This window comes from Sinocyclocheilus rhinocerous, unplaced genomic scaffold (assembly GCF_001515625.1).
Source record: "Sinocyclocheilus rhinocerous isolate Xijiao unplaced genomic scaffold, SAMN03320098_v1.1 scaffold453, whole genome shotgun sequence".
NCBI lineage: Eukaryota > Metazoa > Chordata > Actinopteri > Cypriniformes > Cyprinidae > Sinocyclocheilus > Sinocyclocheilus rhinocerous.
Genome location: NW_015655565.1, coordinates 213571 through 234499, shown reverse-complemented (window position 1 = coordinate 234499; position 20929 = coordinate 213571). Strand labels below are relative to the sequence as shown.

Here is a 20929-nt window from a genome sequence, read left to right as displayed (position 1 = left end):
ACAGCATCTCCATGACATGGCGGCGGCGGCAACAATACTACAGCGAGAATCAAAGTTACGCCTTCTTTCTTTGCATGAACATTTGGGCAGTGTTATGCAAGTCTTCCCACACAGTGACGTAGACATGGGACCGTGTTTAAACAAGGTGTTTTAGGAGACGTGGACGAGTCCTAACTTTTATAAAGAATATCTCTTTGGGTTTGAGACTTTAGTCTTTGCAACTTTAGGGATCTTATCTATGCACAAACAGCTTGTAACACTCTAAAGAGAAAGGAAAACTTGAAATCTCACCATATGACCCCTTTAAGCAGATCAAACATGCCCCATAAACTTGTTCACCCACTGCCCTGCTGTAAACTGGAAGTGAAATCATCAGTGTGTGTGTGGGTGTGAGACACTTTGACTGTTTGACAGCATGCCTTTTGAGCTATTTTTTATTCAGTTTTTCCCTCAGTGGACGGGAAATATGTAAGGGAAGTTATAGATAGAATTGTGTATGTGTGTTTAAGAGGGGAATGTGAAGAGCAGCTCTAGTTTTAAACCTGATAAAACTTATCAGAACACAGCAGCACGCTGTAGACGCCACGCCTTCTCACTTTTTGTTATGCACTCTCTAGCCATCACAGACAGATGAGTCTTCCTCCCTCCCTCCCTTCCTTTAGAAAGGAGAAACCTCTGGGTGTGGTTGGTAGCAGCTGTGTTTTGATTGGTTGCTCTCCCAGGCGTATATTATCACCCGTTGGACACGTCCTTGCTCCACCCAGATAACGCACTCAAGCTGAAAGGCTCCGCCTACTGTTGTCAAATCATCACATCAAAGTGTTCAGTCTATCCTGCATGAACAGACAGGTAGTAAGGTTGGCCTCTCGCTGTGTGAAAGCTCAAGTGAACTTTAGGTTACGTTTTGCAAAGTGCTCACAGCTGGCCTGTGGCATGTGGAATATCAGGCAGGTGGAAGAACGCAGTGACTGGATTTACAAGTGCTCGCTTTTACCTAATTCCAGCGTTTGTCGTCTTGGATTTACCACCATCAGCTTCTGCACTACGATAAGAGATCATATCCACTTTGTCTGGGTGCTTGTGTATATAGAGACTTCTAGTTTTAACTGACACGACAAAGAGGAACCTGTGGTGAAGTCCAAGTTTGACAAGCTGTGGTTTTGCTTGGGTGGAGGAGCCGTTCTGTGGTCGTCTGTCCGGTCCCAAGCGGCCTGATTCCTCAAGAGGTGATGGTGGGTGGCAGGGCCGTTACCGTGCGCCCGCACAGGCGCTTGGAGTGAAAGTGTTGCAGTGCAAACATGGAATTCTTCAAGAGTCTCGTTCCCACGGTCATCTCTGGGGACGGCGGGCTGCCGGCAACGGACGCGGTGGGAGTGTGGCCACGGGAGACTGGCCCTCGCTTGCTGAGGATGAAGAGGCTGGTTTCACAGGCCAATGAAGAGGAGCAAGATGGATCCAGTCTGACTAGCCGGCCGGCTGTCCGTCTTCAACGACATCGTGCCAAAGGTACCGTCAGGAAAGAGGAAGGAATGGGTATTCAAACATTAATTTAACTGTCGCCGAGAGGAATGTTTGATTAGGAGGTGTGTGTGCCAAGTTGTCGTGTTTGCACCATTTTTGTTTATAGTTCAGCTGTGATATATAAGATAAATCGCAGACGAGGGAACAAGCAAATACTTTGTGTAACCGAACTGTGTGCAAAGTCTTAAGTTGGTCATCTGTGAGAATTATTCGAATATTGAGAGTAATTATAAAACCAGGAACTTTAAAGTATTTTATGCAATGCAAATGCAGAAAGCACATTACAGTACATGTTACATACCAAACTTTGTCTCCCAATCTTTCTGGCCATCTCAGGCCATTCAGGGAGCAGTATTATCATGAGTGAAATAATATCATCACTTTGACTTTATTGGCACTGAACCAGGTTGGTATTGTTTTGAAACATGACTACAATGATGTATTTGTCAAAGTGAGTTATTGTTAGCATCACTATTTCCAACCATGAGCTATGACAGCAAGACTCAAAATAATGTGTTATTCATGAAGACACCATATCTGAGAGGTTTTAACATTTATGCTACCGCACTTGCGCTCCTAACTTAAAAAATTTAAATAACTGAAACAATACTTTAAAAATGAAACTAAAACTGCCAGCAGGTGGCGGTAAGTCACTGATTTTTATCACTGAATCATTCATTCAATTGATTCATTCGAACGGCTGATTCATTCAGGAATGAATCAAGTGACTGTCTTTATGAATGGGTAATCATGAATCACTGACTCACTAGATTCGTTTAAACACGCAGTTCATTCATAAACGAAACACCGCTGTGTTTGAATGGAGATGCGCAGCGGCTCCGCTGTGTCTTTGTTTTAAACTATTTTCGACTACGAAATAGAGCAAAATCAGACAATAGTGTTATAGTCAGACAGTGTAAGTCACTTAATATTAACTTCTTGTTTATTGAATTGTATTGTATTAAATCAGTATCAGTCACATTTACAAACTCCCTTAAAAATCATTAAAAGATGTCACTCATCTTAGTTCATCGCAATCTCACATTTATAATCAACGAAGCTCTCTACACTGCGCAATGAATCTCTTATTTACACCCTGTCTACACTTTGCTTATGAAAGGATTCGTGAGATATGTCTGTGATACATTACTCAACGCTGCATAAACACGTAGAAAACCGTTGAAGCTCCCCTGAGCGCAAGCACAAGTATAATGATGATCGGGTCAGTCGCTCTGGTGCTCCTAAAAATTTTTTCTTAGTCGCACGCAGTAGTTTTCGGTCGCACTGTAGAGTCCTGCACAATATTACTGTTTTTACTGTGTGTTTGATCAAATAAATGCAGCTTTGGTGAGCATAAGAGACTTCTTTCAAAAACATAAAACAATTGGACTGACCCTAAACTTTTGAACAGTAGTGTATGTAGACTAGGGATAATGTCAAGGCATTGCTAACTGGAGAAATACAATGCTCTTCTGATCATAATGTACTCTTAAAGTGCCCTATTTTGTTATGAATGATTTATTGGTGCATATTATTTCAAAGCAATAAGGATTAATCTTTCATTAAATGCTTCCCACTAACCACCATGCATCACACATAGACCGCTTTAAATGATCCATTTATCTAGTCAATTCCCGATGGATAAAGTCACACCCTAATTTTTCCCATCACATATCCAGTTTGATTTGGAAATCTGTCAGATTATGAAGTGAATTTGCGAATGTTGTTTCATTTGGACTTCAGTATTATGTAGGCCGATGTACTAAATACAAAAAAAGAAAAAGGAAGAAAAGGTTCACCCCGGGTGCCTGTGTGAAAGTTAAGGAAGTCTTTGTTTTGTGAAGAGAGACTGATTGTTAAGTGGTCCTACGGCTCTGCATTTAATCAGGGAATACAGTGTTTGTTGACACGCTCATAACTTGGCTGCTGGAAGCACATGAATGCATTTGTGACCATAAATGTATTGAAGCTTCAGCAGCGCATCTCCCCGACAGGGTCATGTGGGGATAAATGAGGATCTTTGTGTGTCATTCATGGCTGATCCAACTACGACCACTCTTCTTGGTATGTCAGCTCCTTGGTTACAGGAAAACAGTGTGGGGAGTGTGATGTTGCATCACTGCATGTGACTCTGCATTCAAAATGCAAATTGACCTCCACACATTCAAATATGATGGAAAACACCAGTTCAAACTGGACCAAGAGAGTTTTTTTTTCTGTATCCTTTGAAGGTTGAAGCCTGAGTTTCTCTCAGTATGTGCTGATAAAATTATTACATGGGTAGTAGTCTGTGTGTGTGTGTGTGTGTTGTGTGTGTGTTTGTAGGTGTTTACATTGCAACCAAACCACACCTCGCTCTTCCCAAATTGATGAGTCTTGAGTGTTCAGGTGAGGATTTGGGTTTTAAATGTACCTGCCAGGACACGCTCATGTTCCCAAGTGTGTTTAAATGCTCCATACCAGTCACTCTTATTCAAGTAACTATATTTTTAAGGTACTGCAACTCAGTATCACTTAATCTGTTGAATTGATCAAAATGCAGTAAAAATGTTAAATATTATTACAACTGTTTTCTGTTTTTGATATATTTTCAAATGTAAATTAATTCTCATCAGCCAGTTGTGCTGCTTGATGTTTTTGTGGAAACTGAAGATTAGAAAGTTCAAAAGACCAGCATTTATTTGAAATATAAATATTTTGTAACATTATAAATGTTTTACTGTCACTTTCGATCTATTTAATGCATCCTTGATAAATAAAATATTAATTTCTTTAAAAAAAAAAACAATGACCCTAAAAGTGTATAATATGATATACCTTGTCGGCAAAAGTGGTTTAAAATGTAAAACTTACAAATATAAAGTGATTTGAAATTTTTAAAGAATTCACAACAACAGTTAAAATAAGTAGTTACCAAGAGTTGACTGGTTATTTTTCAGTAAGTTAAAATATATAATTGAGTTGCATATAAAATTTAAAGTTTCATTTTGTTTTTTTAAAAAGCTTAAATTTGATGTTTAACAGTGTTTATTGTTTTAATTATGATGCACTCTTTCTGTGGCGCTGCATCAACTGACAGGCATGTGCACACACACACGCACAAGTATTTGCAGTTTAATGATGACAACAGCATTTAATCAGTCGTTATCAGGATGAGCTGTTTTGATAATTGAGAATGCTTGCAAGTTCTCTGCACAGTGCAAAGTCTCGATAATAATAAACAGCTATCATGTACCGTCACTTTTTTAGACAGGGTAAACCTTTCAAAAGTCTCTCAAATTTATCTTATTGTTTTAATTATTGGACAATTTTCCTTTGCAGTAACTAGATTTACAAATAATCAACCACCTCTTTGATTTTAGCCTGTAGTTGAACCTTGAAGCTTTGGATGCATATTCTCATTAATTGCTTTGATTTGTTTCTGAATGGATATTGAATGAGTCAGCGTTGGCAGGAACATTTTTCTATTTGGTTGGGTAGTGCCTGTTCCCAGCTCAACCGGTTTCTTCAGCTGGAAGGCAGCTTTACAGACACAATCACATAGACCTGCCTTCTTCAGTGCTTTACATAACTGATGTTCTCTTCTGCTGCTGTTGCTGATATTAGTGGTGTTTTGATGGTGCTTCTGTTTATTGTGTTTCTGCTCTGGATGTTGCTGCGTGCACATGAGCTGTATGCAGGAGGAGGAAGGATATGGCGACTCTGCAGTATGTTATGTGTCTAATATTGGTCCCCTCAAGGGCTTTCCAGGGCCACTGATCTGGAATCAGTGATCACAGAGTCAAACAGACACAGTTGCGCTCCAGCCACACCCTCTGTCTCTCTCTGTTATTGCAGTCATGTGATCAGACTTCACTTCATTAAACTGCAATGGAAGTTTATCTTGGAAAAATGAGTGCTTGTGCATGTGGGGTTTTCTTTCAGGCAGCATGTGATTCATAATCAAGACTGGATGAGCAGAAATGCAAGTTAAGAACAGGCCACACATGCAAACGGTTCATAAAGTTGAACACTGACTGTGGTTGACAAAGCTGACAAAAAATAAAATACAGTTCATCAGCAATGAATTGTATTTATCTCCTTCATTTCTTTTTTCACTCTTGCACTCCCTTTTGCTTATTTGCTCTTTCTCTCCCTTTTATTACTTTGCTTTTGTTTGTTAGTTCATTGCTGCTTTCTTTCTTTCATTTCCTCATTCTTTTTCATTTTTTACTTTCCTTTTTGTTTTACTTTTTCATTTCCCCCCATTTTTTCATCACATTTTGTTTGCCTTCTCTTTTGTTCATTCACCCTCTTTTAATTTGGTTGCACTTTAGTTCCCATTCATCGATTTCTCTCAATTGTTTGTACACTTTACCACTCCCCCCCCATAACTCGCTTTTGCTTGGTTTCATTTGTTCAATCATTGTTTGATCATTGATCATTTTGATCATTTTCTTGTTCTTTCCATCTCACATTTTCACATTTCACTTTATTTTTTTTTATTATTTTTATTTTTATTTTTTTTCACATTTTTGTTCGCTTTCTATTTTGATTGCTTTCATTCATTCGTCCTCTTCTATTCGGTTGTCATTTTGTTTCTGTTCATTCCCTTTTTGCTTCCATTTGTTTGTTCACTTTTCTTTTACTTTCCTTTTTGTTTTACTTTTTCATTTCCCCCCATTTTTTCATCACATTTTGTTTGCCTTCTCTTTTGTTCATTCACCCTCTTTTAATTTGGTTGCACTTTAGTTCCCATTCATCGATTTCTCTCAATTGTTTGTACACTTTACCACTCCCCCCCCATAACTCGCTTTTGCTTGGTTTCATTTGTTCAATCATTGTTTGATCATTGTTTTTTTTCTTGTTCTTTCCATCTCACATTTTCACATTTCACTTTATTTTTTTTTATTATTTTTATTTTTATTTTTTTTTCACATTTTTGTTCGCTTTCTATTTTGATTGCTTTCATTCATTCGTCCTCTTCTATTCGGTTGTCATTTTGTTTCTGTTCATTCCCTTTTTGCTTCCATTTGTTTGTTCACTTTTCCCTTCGCTTGCCCACCTTTCACTCATTTGTTCTTTTGCTTGCTTTCGTTTGTTCGTTTATTGCTTATCGTTTAATTCTTTCATTCTTTCCTTCAGTATATTCTGTTTGGTCTCACTTGTGTTTGTTTCTCTTTTACTCTTTCACTTGTTATTGCATTTGTTCATTCTTTTTTCTTTCATTCAGTTTCTCATTCTTGCATTTCTCTTTTTTCCTCTTTTACTTCTTCATTTGTTACTTTGTTTGCTCTTTTCTTATCTCTCATGACTCAGCGTATTGTATTTAGCTGTGTTTTGTCAGTTTTTGGGATAGAGGGTGTTATAGATCTGGTGCTGATGTGTGTGAGTGTCTCTGCTGACTCAAGAGGTGCGATCAGTGGAAATTTTAGTCTAGCATGCCCACTGTCCCTCTCTTCTCTCTCTCTCTCTCTCTTTCTCTCTCCAACGCACTGGGTTTCACCGCTTTGCAATAATGTCTCTCTCTGCAGAGTGTGTGTTTGTTGCTTTGGTGCTGACAGGTGCGCTTGTTCCTGGCAAGGTGTGCAGTGTCCTGCGGTATCTAGCTTGCACTGCTGCTGATACGTGATTCAGCTGAAATGTTTCAGTGTGGTACAGACTCCTGAACACCAAGTGGTTCATGCTAATTCATCAACACTTGGCTTCCAACATTACTGGAAACAATGTAGTCTTGTGGCCAAATCACATTTGGTAACATAACTTGTTTTACAGTACTGTGATCACAGGTTTGATAGGATCGTTTGACCAGAGAGAACAATTTACATCAAGAATACAACCCATTGATACCATTGACTGTGTGTCAGTACCACAGCCTCATTTTCATTTGTGTAAAATTAAATTTGGTGTCTGCTGTCTTGGTACATTACTCAAATGGACAACATACAATTCATAAACATCTAATTACACAATTTATATTCATAGGCAGCATTACACATAAGATGAACTTTGATTTAAACATCCAAACCTTGGATGGTTCCTTACAGGAATTGTACCGTTTGATTTTTTACAGGGAATTGTTACAAAATAAACTTGTTAAAATCCATAACAAGGAAATGTCTCAGATGTTTATTAGAAGGCAGTAAGTTCACGTTTGTGCTATAGCTTCTCTGCACAGCTGTTGTCTGGACTTTGCATCATGGGAGATGCAGGTTCACACAATGAAACCTCTGTCTGCTAAAAACTTCAGCAAATAGTACAACCTCAGATAGAATTACTGTCCGTATTGATCAGCCTCTCTTTCTCTCTATCCCTCTTCTTTTTCTTTCCCTCTCCATAATTCGCCCTCTATTTGCCTTATTCCTTTTTTGGCTCTCCTTTTCCCAATCCTGGGTGCTATAATGCACAGAACAGGAAATGCACTCTCACTGTGGCCTCATGGGACTAAAAAGGCCTTCACAGACCGTCTGTCTGTCTGCGTATGCCCTGCTCATTGTCCAAAAGCACTTACAATCTGTCTTCTTCTGAAACATCAGCAGTTGATCTCTGAACAGAGTGCCTGTTTCATCTTCCCATCCAGTTTCTGCATTAAATTTGATTGAGGCTGAATGTGCTGATCTGGATCAGAATCTGGGTTAGATAATGTCTAGGCTTGGGTTTGAGTTGATGTGTTTTTGATCTGGATCAGAATATGTTGTGGTTATTGTACAACCGGAATGGGGTTTGAGTATATTTCTGATTTGTATGAGAATCTGATTTAATTTACCGTGAAACTGAGATGGGGTTTGAGTGTACTTCTGATCAGAATCTGATTTAGTGATTATAAATCTGGGATGGGGTTTGATCTGGATCAAAGTCTGATTTGTATTAATATCTGGTTTAGATATAAGTCTGGGATAGATTTTGAGTTGAGGTGTTTCTGATCTAAATCAGAATGGTTTAGTTACTGAAAACCTGGAATGGAGTTTGATCTGTATCAGAATCTGATCTGGATTAGAATCGGTTTTAGACACTATAAATCTGGGATAGAGTTTGAGTTTATATGTTTCTGATCTGAATCAAAATCTGGTTTAGTTACTATAAGCCTGGGTTTGAGTTTGTCTTTCTGATCTGGATCAGAATCTGCTTTAGTTACTGTAAATCTGGGGTATGAATGGTGTGCTTTTGATTTGGAATAGAATCTGATTTATTTACTGTAAAGCTTGAATGGAATTTGTTCCAGATCAGAATCTGGTTTAGCTTAGTTACTGTAAACCTGGAGTTTGGTTTGAATTGATGTGTTTATGATCTTGCCCAAAAGCTGGTCCTGTAAGCCTAGAGTTGGATTTGACTCTGCATGCTTTTGCTGTATATTAAAGTGCTTGGTGACAGTCGCACCCTGTTGTGACAATAGAGCAGCATTCCTGCTGTGTTGAGCAGGATTCTACTGTTTACCCTAAATTGTGTGTTTGAGAGAGAGAGATGGCAGTCTTTGGCCATCATGTGATTCTGGACTGACTTATTTTACTGGGTGTGGTGCATGCGGGAACAGCCAGTTTGCAAACCTAACTTACACAAAAGTGACGAGATACACTGCTTTGTTAGTGTAGAGGGACAAAAACAGATAGTATTAGTTGGAAAGAGTTATTACTTAAATGTCATGCAACATTCTTGTTGCATTGTCATGTTCTGTCATCATACACCTATTCTCAGATCAGTGCATGAGAGATTAACAGTGAGCTCACTTTCACAGGAAGTGTTTAAAACTAACATTCCGATCAGTTCAGCACCACCGATAGAAGTTCTAGAAGATTGCGTGGAAACAGAAAACTGAGAACTGACCTTTCCAGAATTATTAAGCCTTTGTGGTCTTTTGCTTTCTTACTAATTAGGCATGGGCCGGTATGAGATTTTGACGGTATGATAACCTTAAGCAAAAATATAATGGTTTCACGGTATCACGGTATTGTCATTACAGCTCTAAAATTTGTTATTTTTAAATGACTGGGTAAAAAAAATTAATATTTTTTTTTTCCCGCTGAACACAATATATTTTGTTTTTGAGCAACATACAGAATATTAGGAACAGTAGAATTTGTTTATTTTTTCTTTGATGCTCGCACCAACAGGAGGAGGGTCGTGTTACTCTTTACACTGCACTCAACCTGAGGGATTCCTACACTTTCAGTCTTTGAGGAGACATGAAAAACAGTGCATACCGCATGAACGGTATAACGGAAAATATTAGCAGTTTTGAAACCGTGAAATTTTCAAATCATGGTATACCTTGAAACCGGTAATTGGCCCATGCCTATTACTAATTATAAGGCTTTTTTACTTATCCAGCATATTGGAGTGGCTCAGTTCAGTGTATCCATGAGCGTAACTATAATGTGTTTGTCTGTGCATGTGCATTTGTTTATGTTTGTGTGTGATTGTGGGAGTGGAAACTCTGCGCTGCAGTCTCCACAATACGGGCTTTTGTACCCAGTGTTTGTTTACTCGTGTGTTTATCAGTCACGTTGAATTAATGAAAGCAGTTAAATCTTCTGTTTAAAAAACGCGACTTCTATTTCTGAAAATATCACAGTTAGGAGATTTATAACGAGTGGCTCCCTGCATTATTACAGCAAAGCGCGTAATTACAGTACTAAGCCACTGCAATGAATATAATTTTTTATATTTTTTTACTAGTGGGTGCAGGACACTATAGTTCATTTATGTAAGTGAGGATAGCAAAATAAAGTAAACTGTGACAAATCATACCCAAAAATTCTTCATACAGTGGACTACCAGGAAAAATTATACAAATTTGGGTTTAAAAATTATTCAGACCGAGTCTGGGAAAACAATTGAAGTTCAGGTTTGCATGAAGCTGGATGACAGCATGCCCAGGAGTCTACGGGCTGTCATTGAGGCTAAGGGCTGCCCGACTAAGTATTGATAGTTGTGTAAATACTGTCATACTAACAGCTGTCTGAATAATTTTTGGTTGATTGTAATCTATAAAAATTGAAGTTCAGGTTTGCATGAACCTGGTTGACAGCATGCCCAGGAGACTATATGCTGTCATTAAGGCTAAGGGTTGCCCGACTAAGTATTGATAGTTGTGTAAATACTGTCATAGCTGTCTAATTTTTGGTTGATTGTAATCTATTACATACCTTTCTATCAAAGTTATGTGACATTATCAAGCTGAATTTGTTCTGACACAGTGTAACTCTGAGTTCTTGTCATATTTTATTACCATTTTCTAAACTATAGCGAATAAACTTTGATAATGTGAGAAATGTTGAAGGTGTCTGAATATATTTTGGTTTGACTGTATCTATTTGATAAATGAAGTTAACCAACTAACATTATACATACTCTTTTGGTTTCTGTACCCAATATTTAAAAAATGTACAAATGCAATAAAAATATCGGTATCGGTACTCGGTATCGGCAAGTACCAAAAATAAAAGTATCGGTATCGGGCGAGTACTGGAAAAAGTGGTATCGGTGCATCCCTAGTTTACGATGCTGCCTTCTTGCTTTGCATAACTCCAGCAGGGAGGGACAGTCAAGTGATGGGGAGAGAGGTTGAAGGAGACTGATATAGAGAAAGAGAGGTGGGGGGAGGGAGAGAAAGAGCGATTGTGAGAGGTATCAGTGGAATCTGTTTGTCTGCACTCTTTTATCTAGTCTCAAGCCTCTGGTCAGATGATGTCATGGACTAATGTCTTTGTGATCGGAGGTGACAGGGCTTTGGAGATGGAGGACGGTTATTTTTTTGAACCGGGTATCGCCAACCACCTTACATTACCTTTAAACCAGGGCTGTCCAAACTCGGTCCTGGAGGGCCGGTGTCCTGCAGAGTTTAGCTCCAACCCTAATTAAACACACCTGAACCAGCTAATCGAGCTCTTACTAGGCATAGAATCTTCCAGTCAGGTGTGTTGAGGCAAGTTGGAGATAGAATCTTCCAGCCAGGTGGGTTGAGGCAAGTTGGAGCTAAACTCTGCAGGACACCGGCCCTCCAGGACCGAGTTTGGACAGCCCTGCTTTACACAATTTGATGACACAGTTCAATATAGCTGTATCATAATTGGATCATGATTGAAACTGTGCCGAAAGCACAAGATGTCTTTTTCCATACCTGTGGGATCAGTTTCAGTCTCTCTTCATGCTGTTTTTTCACCGTTGTCCCATATGGCACGTCATATAAGTGGCTCTGGGAAATGCTGGTTGCAGAGTTTCTGCTTATAGATGACCTGATTCTTCATGTTACCATTCTTGAATTTAACTAAATTGCGACTGAAATATAAAAATAAATAGACTCAAAATGCAAAAATTAGATGTATTATATGCTATTATTATTATTATTATTAAGTTTGAAATATCCCCTTAATGCTTTGTATTTATTATTTTAGTATTAGTATACATTTCTATAAAGGTCTTCACTAATATTTTTAATAAACTTTCATTTTTTATGTTTTCATTTAAATTTAAAAGTTTTAGTAATTTAATGTGCTTGTGTTTTTAAAGTGCCCCTAATATGCCATTTGAATATTGCCTTTCATGCAGTGTGTGATGTAGCTGTATGTGAATGCGAAAGTGCACGATAAATAAAGTTATTGTCTCCCAAAGGAAAGAATCGACTCATTAGTAGGGCTGTGCGATATGGACAAAAAAAACTATCGCGATTTCTTTGATCAATTTTGCGAATTCGATTTTAATCATGATTTTGACACACACAGACATGCTTTACAGTCATAAATGCATTCAGTGTGAATTTGAAACATATATTTCCAAAAGAAAACCAATTAGAGCTTTATCAAAAAGCTGTAACATGTCTCTAGAACAGACATAAGGCAAAATAATCACTAAGTAAAGGTGTAACAAAATGTCTCTAGAATAGACATATGGCAGAAAAAGAAAAAAAAATCCTGTGTCCAGGGATTTTTTTTTGCCATGCATTGGTCATAGAGCTCTTTGTGGCGTTGCCTCAGATGTTGAACTAGATTTGTCGCGTCAAGTTCACACGTGCTCTGTCTGCAGTGCGTATACAGTATGTGTATGCGGTGCAGAAGCAGCATGGACTCATTTTGCTTTCGCACAGGACGCGTTTGCAGTCCGCTCCTGATCCGCGGCTGTTTACCACAAACACAACATTTATCCATTATTTTGATTTCAAATCCAAACGTTGTTTCTGAAAATGCTTTTTCAGCATTGTGATTCTCTTTTATCACAGTACAGTAATACAATCTTTCATAGACATATTCACGTTTAAACGCAATAAATATACCTTTGTTTAACTACCACCACGAGTGCCATCTATTATTGCCTTGTTTATCTAAAAGTGCACTTTTCCTTGTTTTAAATCTAGCCAAAAAGCCATGTGTTGACTGTGAAACAGTAGACATTAATTATATGCATTTATGGTGTAATTACAAAATTTCCGTGTCAATCCATGTTCATTTTTACCGCGAATAATGCCGGAAAATCGTGCTATGAAGCGATTTCGATTAATCGCACAGCCCTAGTCATTAATAATTTGAATCCCACTTCTGTGACTAGTGGTCGACCGATATATCACCGCGGCCGATATTTGGATTTTTTTTTTAAATATCGGCATCGGCTGGTAAGTCTTTCCGTGCGGCCGATGTTTTTTAAAATGGATTATGACATCATATCATGCATTTATGCTTCCTCTTTAACACAAGCCACTCAGACATGAAGCCAGCAACTGACAGACAGTAAAAATGACCAATCGTGAGCGCACTGCCGGACCGCAATCGTGTGCAGTGTGAACGCTCTGATCCGTTAACATGGGCGCAGAAAAAATACACACCACAGACGGGAGTGTGTGAACCTGGCGTTACGTTTGTATGCCCGCCCGGTCTGTTCTGTTCTCGTGCTCCATTTAGGCGCGCTGCATTCTGATTGGTTCGGATAGCATATTGCGGGAGGTCGGGGCACGGAAAATCGTGCTATGAAGCGATTTCGATTAATCGCACAGCCCTAGTCATTAATAATTTGAATCCCACTTCTGTGACTAGTGGTCGACCGATATATCACCGCGGCCGATATTTGGATTTTTTTTTAAAATATCGGCATCGGACCGATATATCACCGCGGCCGATATTTGGATTTTTTTTTTAAATATCGGCATCGGCTGGTAAGTCTTTCCGTGCGGCCGATGTTTTTTAAAATGGATTATGACATCATATCATGCATTTATCTGTCCTCTTCAACACAAGCCACTCAGACATGAAGCCAGCAACTGACAGACAGTAAAAATGACCAATCGTCATTCACTTTCTACCGTGAAGCTACATTGTGTTACATACAATAACACTCCGGCGTGCAGCAAAGTCTTACTCAAACGTACCGTGATATATCAGATCCACAGTCCAGCGGCAGCTCCAGTGGAAGACACAGATGTGATATAAACTAATTCAAACAAAAGTGAAACCTCACAAGCAAACAAAAATCCCGCGAATGGCTCTTCCTCAGATATGCGCGTTGTTCTCGGGTACTTCTAAACAAGACTCTGTTTTCCGGTGGACTCAAAAGCCGGTGCACTCCAGAATGAAAGCTGGGTTGACACGAGAACTCTATGTTAAGTAATAATAATACGTTTGAATTCCTTTATATGTTTATTCAGGATTATCCACAGTATTTAATTGCCCATGATTGCCGTAATATCGCGTGTAGTATACCTTTTCATATGTTCCGGTCTTATTTAATGCTGCTATATGCTGATAACCAAGCATGTAATTATACGCCTTCAAGCTTGTATTATTTTTACAATGAAACAGACAAGCAAAACGAAACGGATCAGAGACAAAAATCTTTATTATTAGCCTAACCAACTATCCCATACTACAATTAAAACAACCTGTTGCTCGGTAAACAATATGTATTGTACATAAAATACATGGAATTACGCATACTATTTTTGACATTAATTTATGTATATTAATTTGTTCATTAATAGTGAATGTTAGAAAGGCTGCATTAAACCTTGTTCATTTAAGTGTTACCTCTGTTGTTTACATTTTAATTGTTTAGGTTTTATACTTAATTTTTTTAGACGTTTCAGCAAAAGAAAAGGAAAGGCTGCATTAAATGCTACCTCAATTGTTTAAATGTTTTAATTTAGGTTTTAATAAATATTTATGCATAATAAATGTTAATTTAGTTTCACCGACAAGCAAAACGAAACGGATCAGAGACAAAAATCTTTATTATTAGCCTAACCAACTATCCCATACTACAATTAAAACAACCTGTTGCTCGGTAAACAATATGTATTGTACATAAAATACATGGAATTACGCATACTATTTTTGACATTAATTTATGTATATTAATTTGTTCATTAATAGTGAATGTTAGAAAGGCTGCATTAAACCTTGTTCATTTAAGTGTTACCTCTGTTGTTTACATTTTAATTGTTTAGGTTTTATACTTAATTTTTTTAGACGTTTCAGCAAAAGAAAAGGAAAGGCTGCATTAAATGCTACCTCAATTGTTTAAATGTTTTAATTTAGGTTTTAATAAATATTTATGCATAATAAATGTTAATTTAGTTTCACCAATTTTCTGCATGTCTCTCATTTACTGTAATTACATTTATTATATTATATTATGTATTATATCGGCCTCATATCGGCCAGACTGATTTCTCAATATTGGCATCGGCCATTAAAAATCCCATATCGGTCGACCACTATCCGTGACACGCATTTACATAATGTGCGCCTATGTTCTACGTTGGCCGGCCGCAAACAACTTGACCCCGCCCACAAACACGTCATTTTACTGACGACTGCTTCTCTAATCTCGAGGAGTTCAACGTGGGATTCACAAAACGCTTGCTCTTGAAAGATGGCTCAGTACTCAGTTCATTTGGACCAGCTGGCTCCAACTGAATCACAAGTATGATAAATAATAGATGTTTATATTTTCTATTAACCAAAAATAAAAAAATGGCTCTTTGGTCAAAAAAGGTTCCCGACCCCTGTCCTAGACTCAGCGCTGCGCTTTTATTTTGATTAGATAATCATCAAGTGTTCAAGAATAGAAGAAGTTAAAGTGTGAGAGTATACATACAATATCCATATGTATATAATTTTATGCTATGGCCTTTGTGTATATATTTAAAGATGTGCATCTTTAAGCATGACTGTTGAAATGAAATGGTAACACTTTAAAATAAGAGTCCATTTGTAACATTAAGATTAATGAAAGCTGTGTAATGAAAGTATTGTTCCTTGTTAGAGTGTGTTAATTTCAACATTTTTATTATTATTACTACTACTAGTATGGTTCAGTACTGTTTTTTTAATAAAGCATTATTTTAGTTTTTGTTCAGTATTCATTTTAAAAGCTATCGGTTAATTAATCTGTATTCAAATAGCAATAGAGTCTTTGTTCTTTGTGTCTCAGCAGCAGCAATATGTAATTTCTAAATAATAACAAAATAAAACACTTAGCCTACTAAGAGATTTAATGTGCAAATACGACTTTGTTTTATTGAAATATTCCCCTTAAAGTTATTTTTTTTATTATTATTATTTTTTATGTCTAAGGGGTTTGACTGACAAAAATGTTTGGGAACCCCTGTCCTTAAGTTGCAGGCTGGCTTCCATGGCACCACAACATTGTCAAATATTGTCTAATTAAAAAAATGAGCTGTGTAGATACTCAAATATTTTAATGGATTATGGGTGTTTGATGGACTGTAATTGACATTGGACATGCCTTGTTTGCTTAAATATACTTCTGTATATGCTTTTCAGCCATAGTGTTTGAGTCAATGATACTTACATCACCACTGTCTCACACACCTCCTCTAGATTCCAGTCTCTCTCTCTCTTTGTCCCTCCCTCTCTGATTTTACTGCAGTTGCTGGTGACACATCAGTGTTGGTACAAGAAGTGTGCGTTTTCACAAGCCTCCAAAGAAAAGGATGGAGAAAGAGAGTAGAGAGTGGGAAAGAGCAAGGCGGTAGTCGTAATGACATGTATTTGAAGGAGAGAGGGAGGGAGACAGAGAGAGAGAGAGTCAGCGCTGTTAAACCATATGGAGTGAATGAGAGCGGCCGTTTATCTGCTGGGCTCTAGGACCCATTGTGGACAGGAAGAGTTACGCGAGCGAGGGACCGTTGCTACGTTCTGCTGGGAGTCCATACTCGCCATTCCCTCGTTCACTCAGACGCTCACACATTCCCAGATCAAAGTTTCCCCCGTGCGGCATTCCGGGCTGGATAGAGCAGATGATATTCCCGCAAGCAGTCTGAGGAAACAACATAGTCTTGTTTTTGTTTATTCTCGTCGCAGTTCGTCTTGCTTGAGGTGCTTCAACTCTGTTGGATCCTTATGGGCCTTTCAGATCTCCGCAGCTGATCTGAGCGTGTGTGTGTGTGTGTGTGTGGACGAGCACACGTGTGTGTCAGTGCGCTTTCAGCAGTATGCGCTTCTTCACAAGCCCGGACAGAGGCTGAAACTTTGCCTGCCTGCAGGTGAGACGGGATGTGTGGGTGAGTGCAACAGACGTTTGGAGCACAGAGCCAGCGGGACTGGCTGGAGAAACCAGTGCCTTCTTTTTACCCACAGTCCTCTGGTGGCGTCATGCTGAGTCTGCAGGATTCTGTGTTCTTTGAGATCAGCATAAAGTCTCTGCTCAAGTCCTGGAGTGGGAACTGTGAGTAACACACGCTGATGAATACACCATGTGTTTTATTAAGATGAAACGTACAGCTTTTGCATATATAGTCCAGGATAGTGCATGATGGTTCCCAAAAAGTGTTGGCTGCAACAGGCCCACATACACACCCTCTCCTCTGTATAGATGCAGATTAGTGCGACACGATGTTGGTGAATGTTGCTGAAATTATCTTTGGTTATGAGTTGCGTTGTGTGAGCAGAGCACACACTTGACCTAAAGGACGGGTCAACAAACATTTCAGTGTCAATGACAATGTTTTGACCCTTTTCAACTCAAAACTTGCGCAGTACCACTTGATATGCTCAAGACATCATTCACACTCTCTCTCTCGGGTCTAAAGGCACTTCTCAGCAGTACAGGTGTGTGTACGACCGCTGACTCTGTGTTCTGCAGTGTGGCTCTATCGTCTCCTACTCCTCGTCAGGTTCTCCACCTTGTTCTCTGTCCTCCCTTCGTCTGATGTCCTCTTTGAAGGTCTTGGGTTTCACATGATGATGGTGTGACAGCAAAGGAAGTGGTGTGTAGGATAATGGTGGTAGAGCCAGTGAAGAGTCCGATCAATGAAAGGAAACATTAGCAATCCCAGTGGAGAAAAAGAGCAAAAGGATCGTAATCATACACACATACATAGTGATATAGATGCACACACAGGCGTGTAATGTATTTCTTAGGAATATACTTTGTTTTTGTACCTGTTTTTTTAGGATTGTGCTTCAGACTTACAGACTTTTTGAGTTTTGATTTGAGATTGTGAATCTGTGAATGTGTGTTTTTGGAATTAAATGTAATGTTTCACACGTTCACATTAGTTGTAGACTATTTGAACTATTTTCTTTGACTTTATTCTTAGGGTTAGACTTTTCATTTTTCCACTTTTCATCTTTTATGAAAATGCAGTTCTCGGTGTAGTGTGATTATTTTATTTTACTTCACTTTGCATCTCACACAGCTTGATCAATCTGTCCTCTTTGTGAGCTTGTGTTTTTTTAAATGCAGCTGATTCATTTCCGGATGTAGATGGAGTTCTTTGTGGATTATTTCTTTTTGTCAGTGAGCAGGAGTCATGTGCCGCAGGTCCAGCTGCAGTTAAAGACCAATTCTTCATTTCATAGCGAAAAAATGCCAACATTTTAGCACTTTCGACACTCACTGCTATGGTTGTGCTTTCCGTTAGCTTTAACATCCATTGTTTTTTTGGATTTATCATGTTTAGAGAGATGATTTCACTTGACTGTAGTAGCTCATAGTCACTGTTGACTTGGGTTAAGTACATCAACAGCTAGTAACGTCCAGCACCGTTGGAGAAATGTCACTTGGAGTTGGCATGCAACAGTAAGTAGGGATGGGTATCATTGACATCTTATCGATACCGATACAGCTTATCGATACCGGTACTTATCGATACTGTTATCGATACTATTTGGTGCAAAAAGATATGAAGTGAAAAGTTGTTGAAAATTTCAAGTTATTTTATTACTGCTTAACTTTAGCAACTGTATTAAAGTTCTTTAGTCAAGAGTTATTTTTCTCTTTGTGTTTTATTTTATTAACATTAAAGGAATAGTTCACCCAAAAATGAAAATTGTGTCATCATTTACTCACTCTCAAGTTGTTTTAAACCTGAATGAGTTTCTTTCTTCTGTTGAACATAAAAAGTTATTTTGAAGAATGTGGGAAACTAAACAGTTGCTAGTTCCCAGTGACTTTCATATTTTTTTTCTTAGTAAACCTTGTGTGTTTTTGACAGTATTAGCGCAATCAGATGATAACTAAGATGACTAAGTAATCAGGTGCTGTTTGACCGACCCGTACGGACGCTTCGGGTGTACGCGCTCTGAATAAGCACATGTTAGAACAGCACGCGAATAAACCGTTTAACCGGCAAGGCTTTAAAGCACGCGGAAATAATGTACTTTTGTGATTGCGAATAAGTGCAATGTCTCGTGAGTGTAACTACTGCTGAATTAACATTTGATGTGAATGTGTTTCGCGAGTTGCAGTTGGAGCTGGAGCCGGGAGACATAGCCTAATACAGCGCTTTGCTTGAGGTAGATGTTGTATTTTGTTTAGGGCTGAACGATTAATTGCATTTGCGATAATATAATTATTTATTATTTCATATCGCGATTTTTCAATCGCAGAGGCTGCGATTACACGGCGTCATACTATACAATGATTTATAGCTTGTCTTTGTTGAATAATACAGAACATAAAGAGCTTTAAAAAAAATTTGCATATTAAATCGCAATATTGGTAAAAAAAATCGTTCAGCCCTAATTTTGTTAGTAAATGTTTCATTATATTACTAATGTTGCCTCCTTTGTTCACTATTACACTACTGCATATATTGCATCTGACACTGGTGTCCCCTAGTTTTGTAATGTGAGCCCACACTTTCGAATGTTTCACTCTTGCCGCGATGACTGATTGCATGCAAACACACACCGCACATGCGCATGGATATCACACGCACGTCGAGCAAACGTCGGCCACATCATTCAGTGAAGGAAAATGACAAGCAGCAGCTTCTAATTCGTCGTTAACATTGAAGTATGCGGAGATAAAACAACGCAAGTATCGATAACAGTATTGTTTGTCCTGAAGCTTATCGGTATTCCGGTATCGACCCAATTATGTACCGGTCCAAAAAAATACCGGTTCTCGGTACCCATCCCTAACAGTAAGTCTCTTTTGCTTTCGCTCCCTCCAGTCTTGTGTGTTGGTGCCAATTCCTGAGCCTTGGGCCTCTCTGTCTAAACAATGAGGAGCGAGGCCTACTTTCACGAGCTGGTGACATCCAACTGAACCAGTGGACTCTTCCACTATTCCCATTGCCCGTCTCTGGTTAGAAGTCAGGCCAAAGACATAACTTTATGTTTCCAAATAAGAGCAACATAACCGAGAAAACTGCAGGTTAATTCTGTTGAAAGTGTGGTGTCTGTAGGTCTGCAGAGAGATTCGATCAGAGAGATCGTTGGAATCTGAGCATGTTGAGAGACTGCAGAAATAATGTTGACACTTTATTAGAACCATAGCAGATTAATCTCTCCCTCTTTCAAACACACAAACACAGCCCCTTTACACTCCATCATGCATGAAGCAGGTGTAAGCCCACCACAGAGAATTCAGAGAAAGTTTTGGTTGAAACTGCAGCATTTTTTTTGCAAAAGGAAATTCTTATGTTGCATTTTCAGCATTTCCACAAGGAGTGCTACTGTAGGGTCAATACTGTACTTGAAGTCGTTAATTTCCAATGAAGAGTAGTTTGGGTGGTTATGAATAATTACATCCAGAATAATTATTTTGTAATTATTACATAATTATTTACGGTGATTAATCCTACAAAACATACCGTGTTGTTCTTTCAGACATATTGATGGTCATTTTGTGTGGATATATTAGTGCATTCATTATTTATTAATTTTACTATGGTTAATAAATGGACTATAATGGCTGCTTCACTACCAATTTGAAAGTTCATTGCTCTGCCACTAGGAGGCAAAAAGCGACAATTGTATTAAAGGGTTAGTTCACCCAAAAATGAAAATTAGCCCATGAATTACTCACCCTCAAGGCATCCTAGGTGTATATGACTTTCTTACGATCTTCCAAGCTGTTTAATGGCAGTCAGCAGGTGTTGCAGTTCATCAGTCCAAAAGAAGTGAAATAAAGAGCATCCATCCATAATAAAAAGTGCCTCACATGGCTCCGGGGGGTGAACAAAGGCCTCCTG

The 20929-nt window shown here is 38.5% G+C and overlaps 1 protein-coding gene across 1 annotated transcript in view; it reads left to right on the top strand.

Moving 5' to 3' along the window:
* Positions 1 to 773: 773 nt before the first annotated feature.
* The window catches only part of LOC107718384 (protein furry homolog-like), an 87179-nt gene continuing 67023 nt past the window's right edge, over positions 774 to 20929 (top strand). Inside the window, 1 exon segment of the mRNA XM_016525432.1 lies at positions 774 to 1506. Coding sequence (XP_016380918.1) covers positions 1299 to 1506 — 208 coding nt within the window. The 5' untranslated portion in view covers positions 774 to 1298.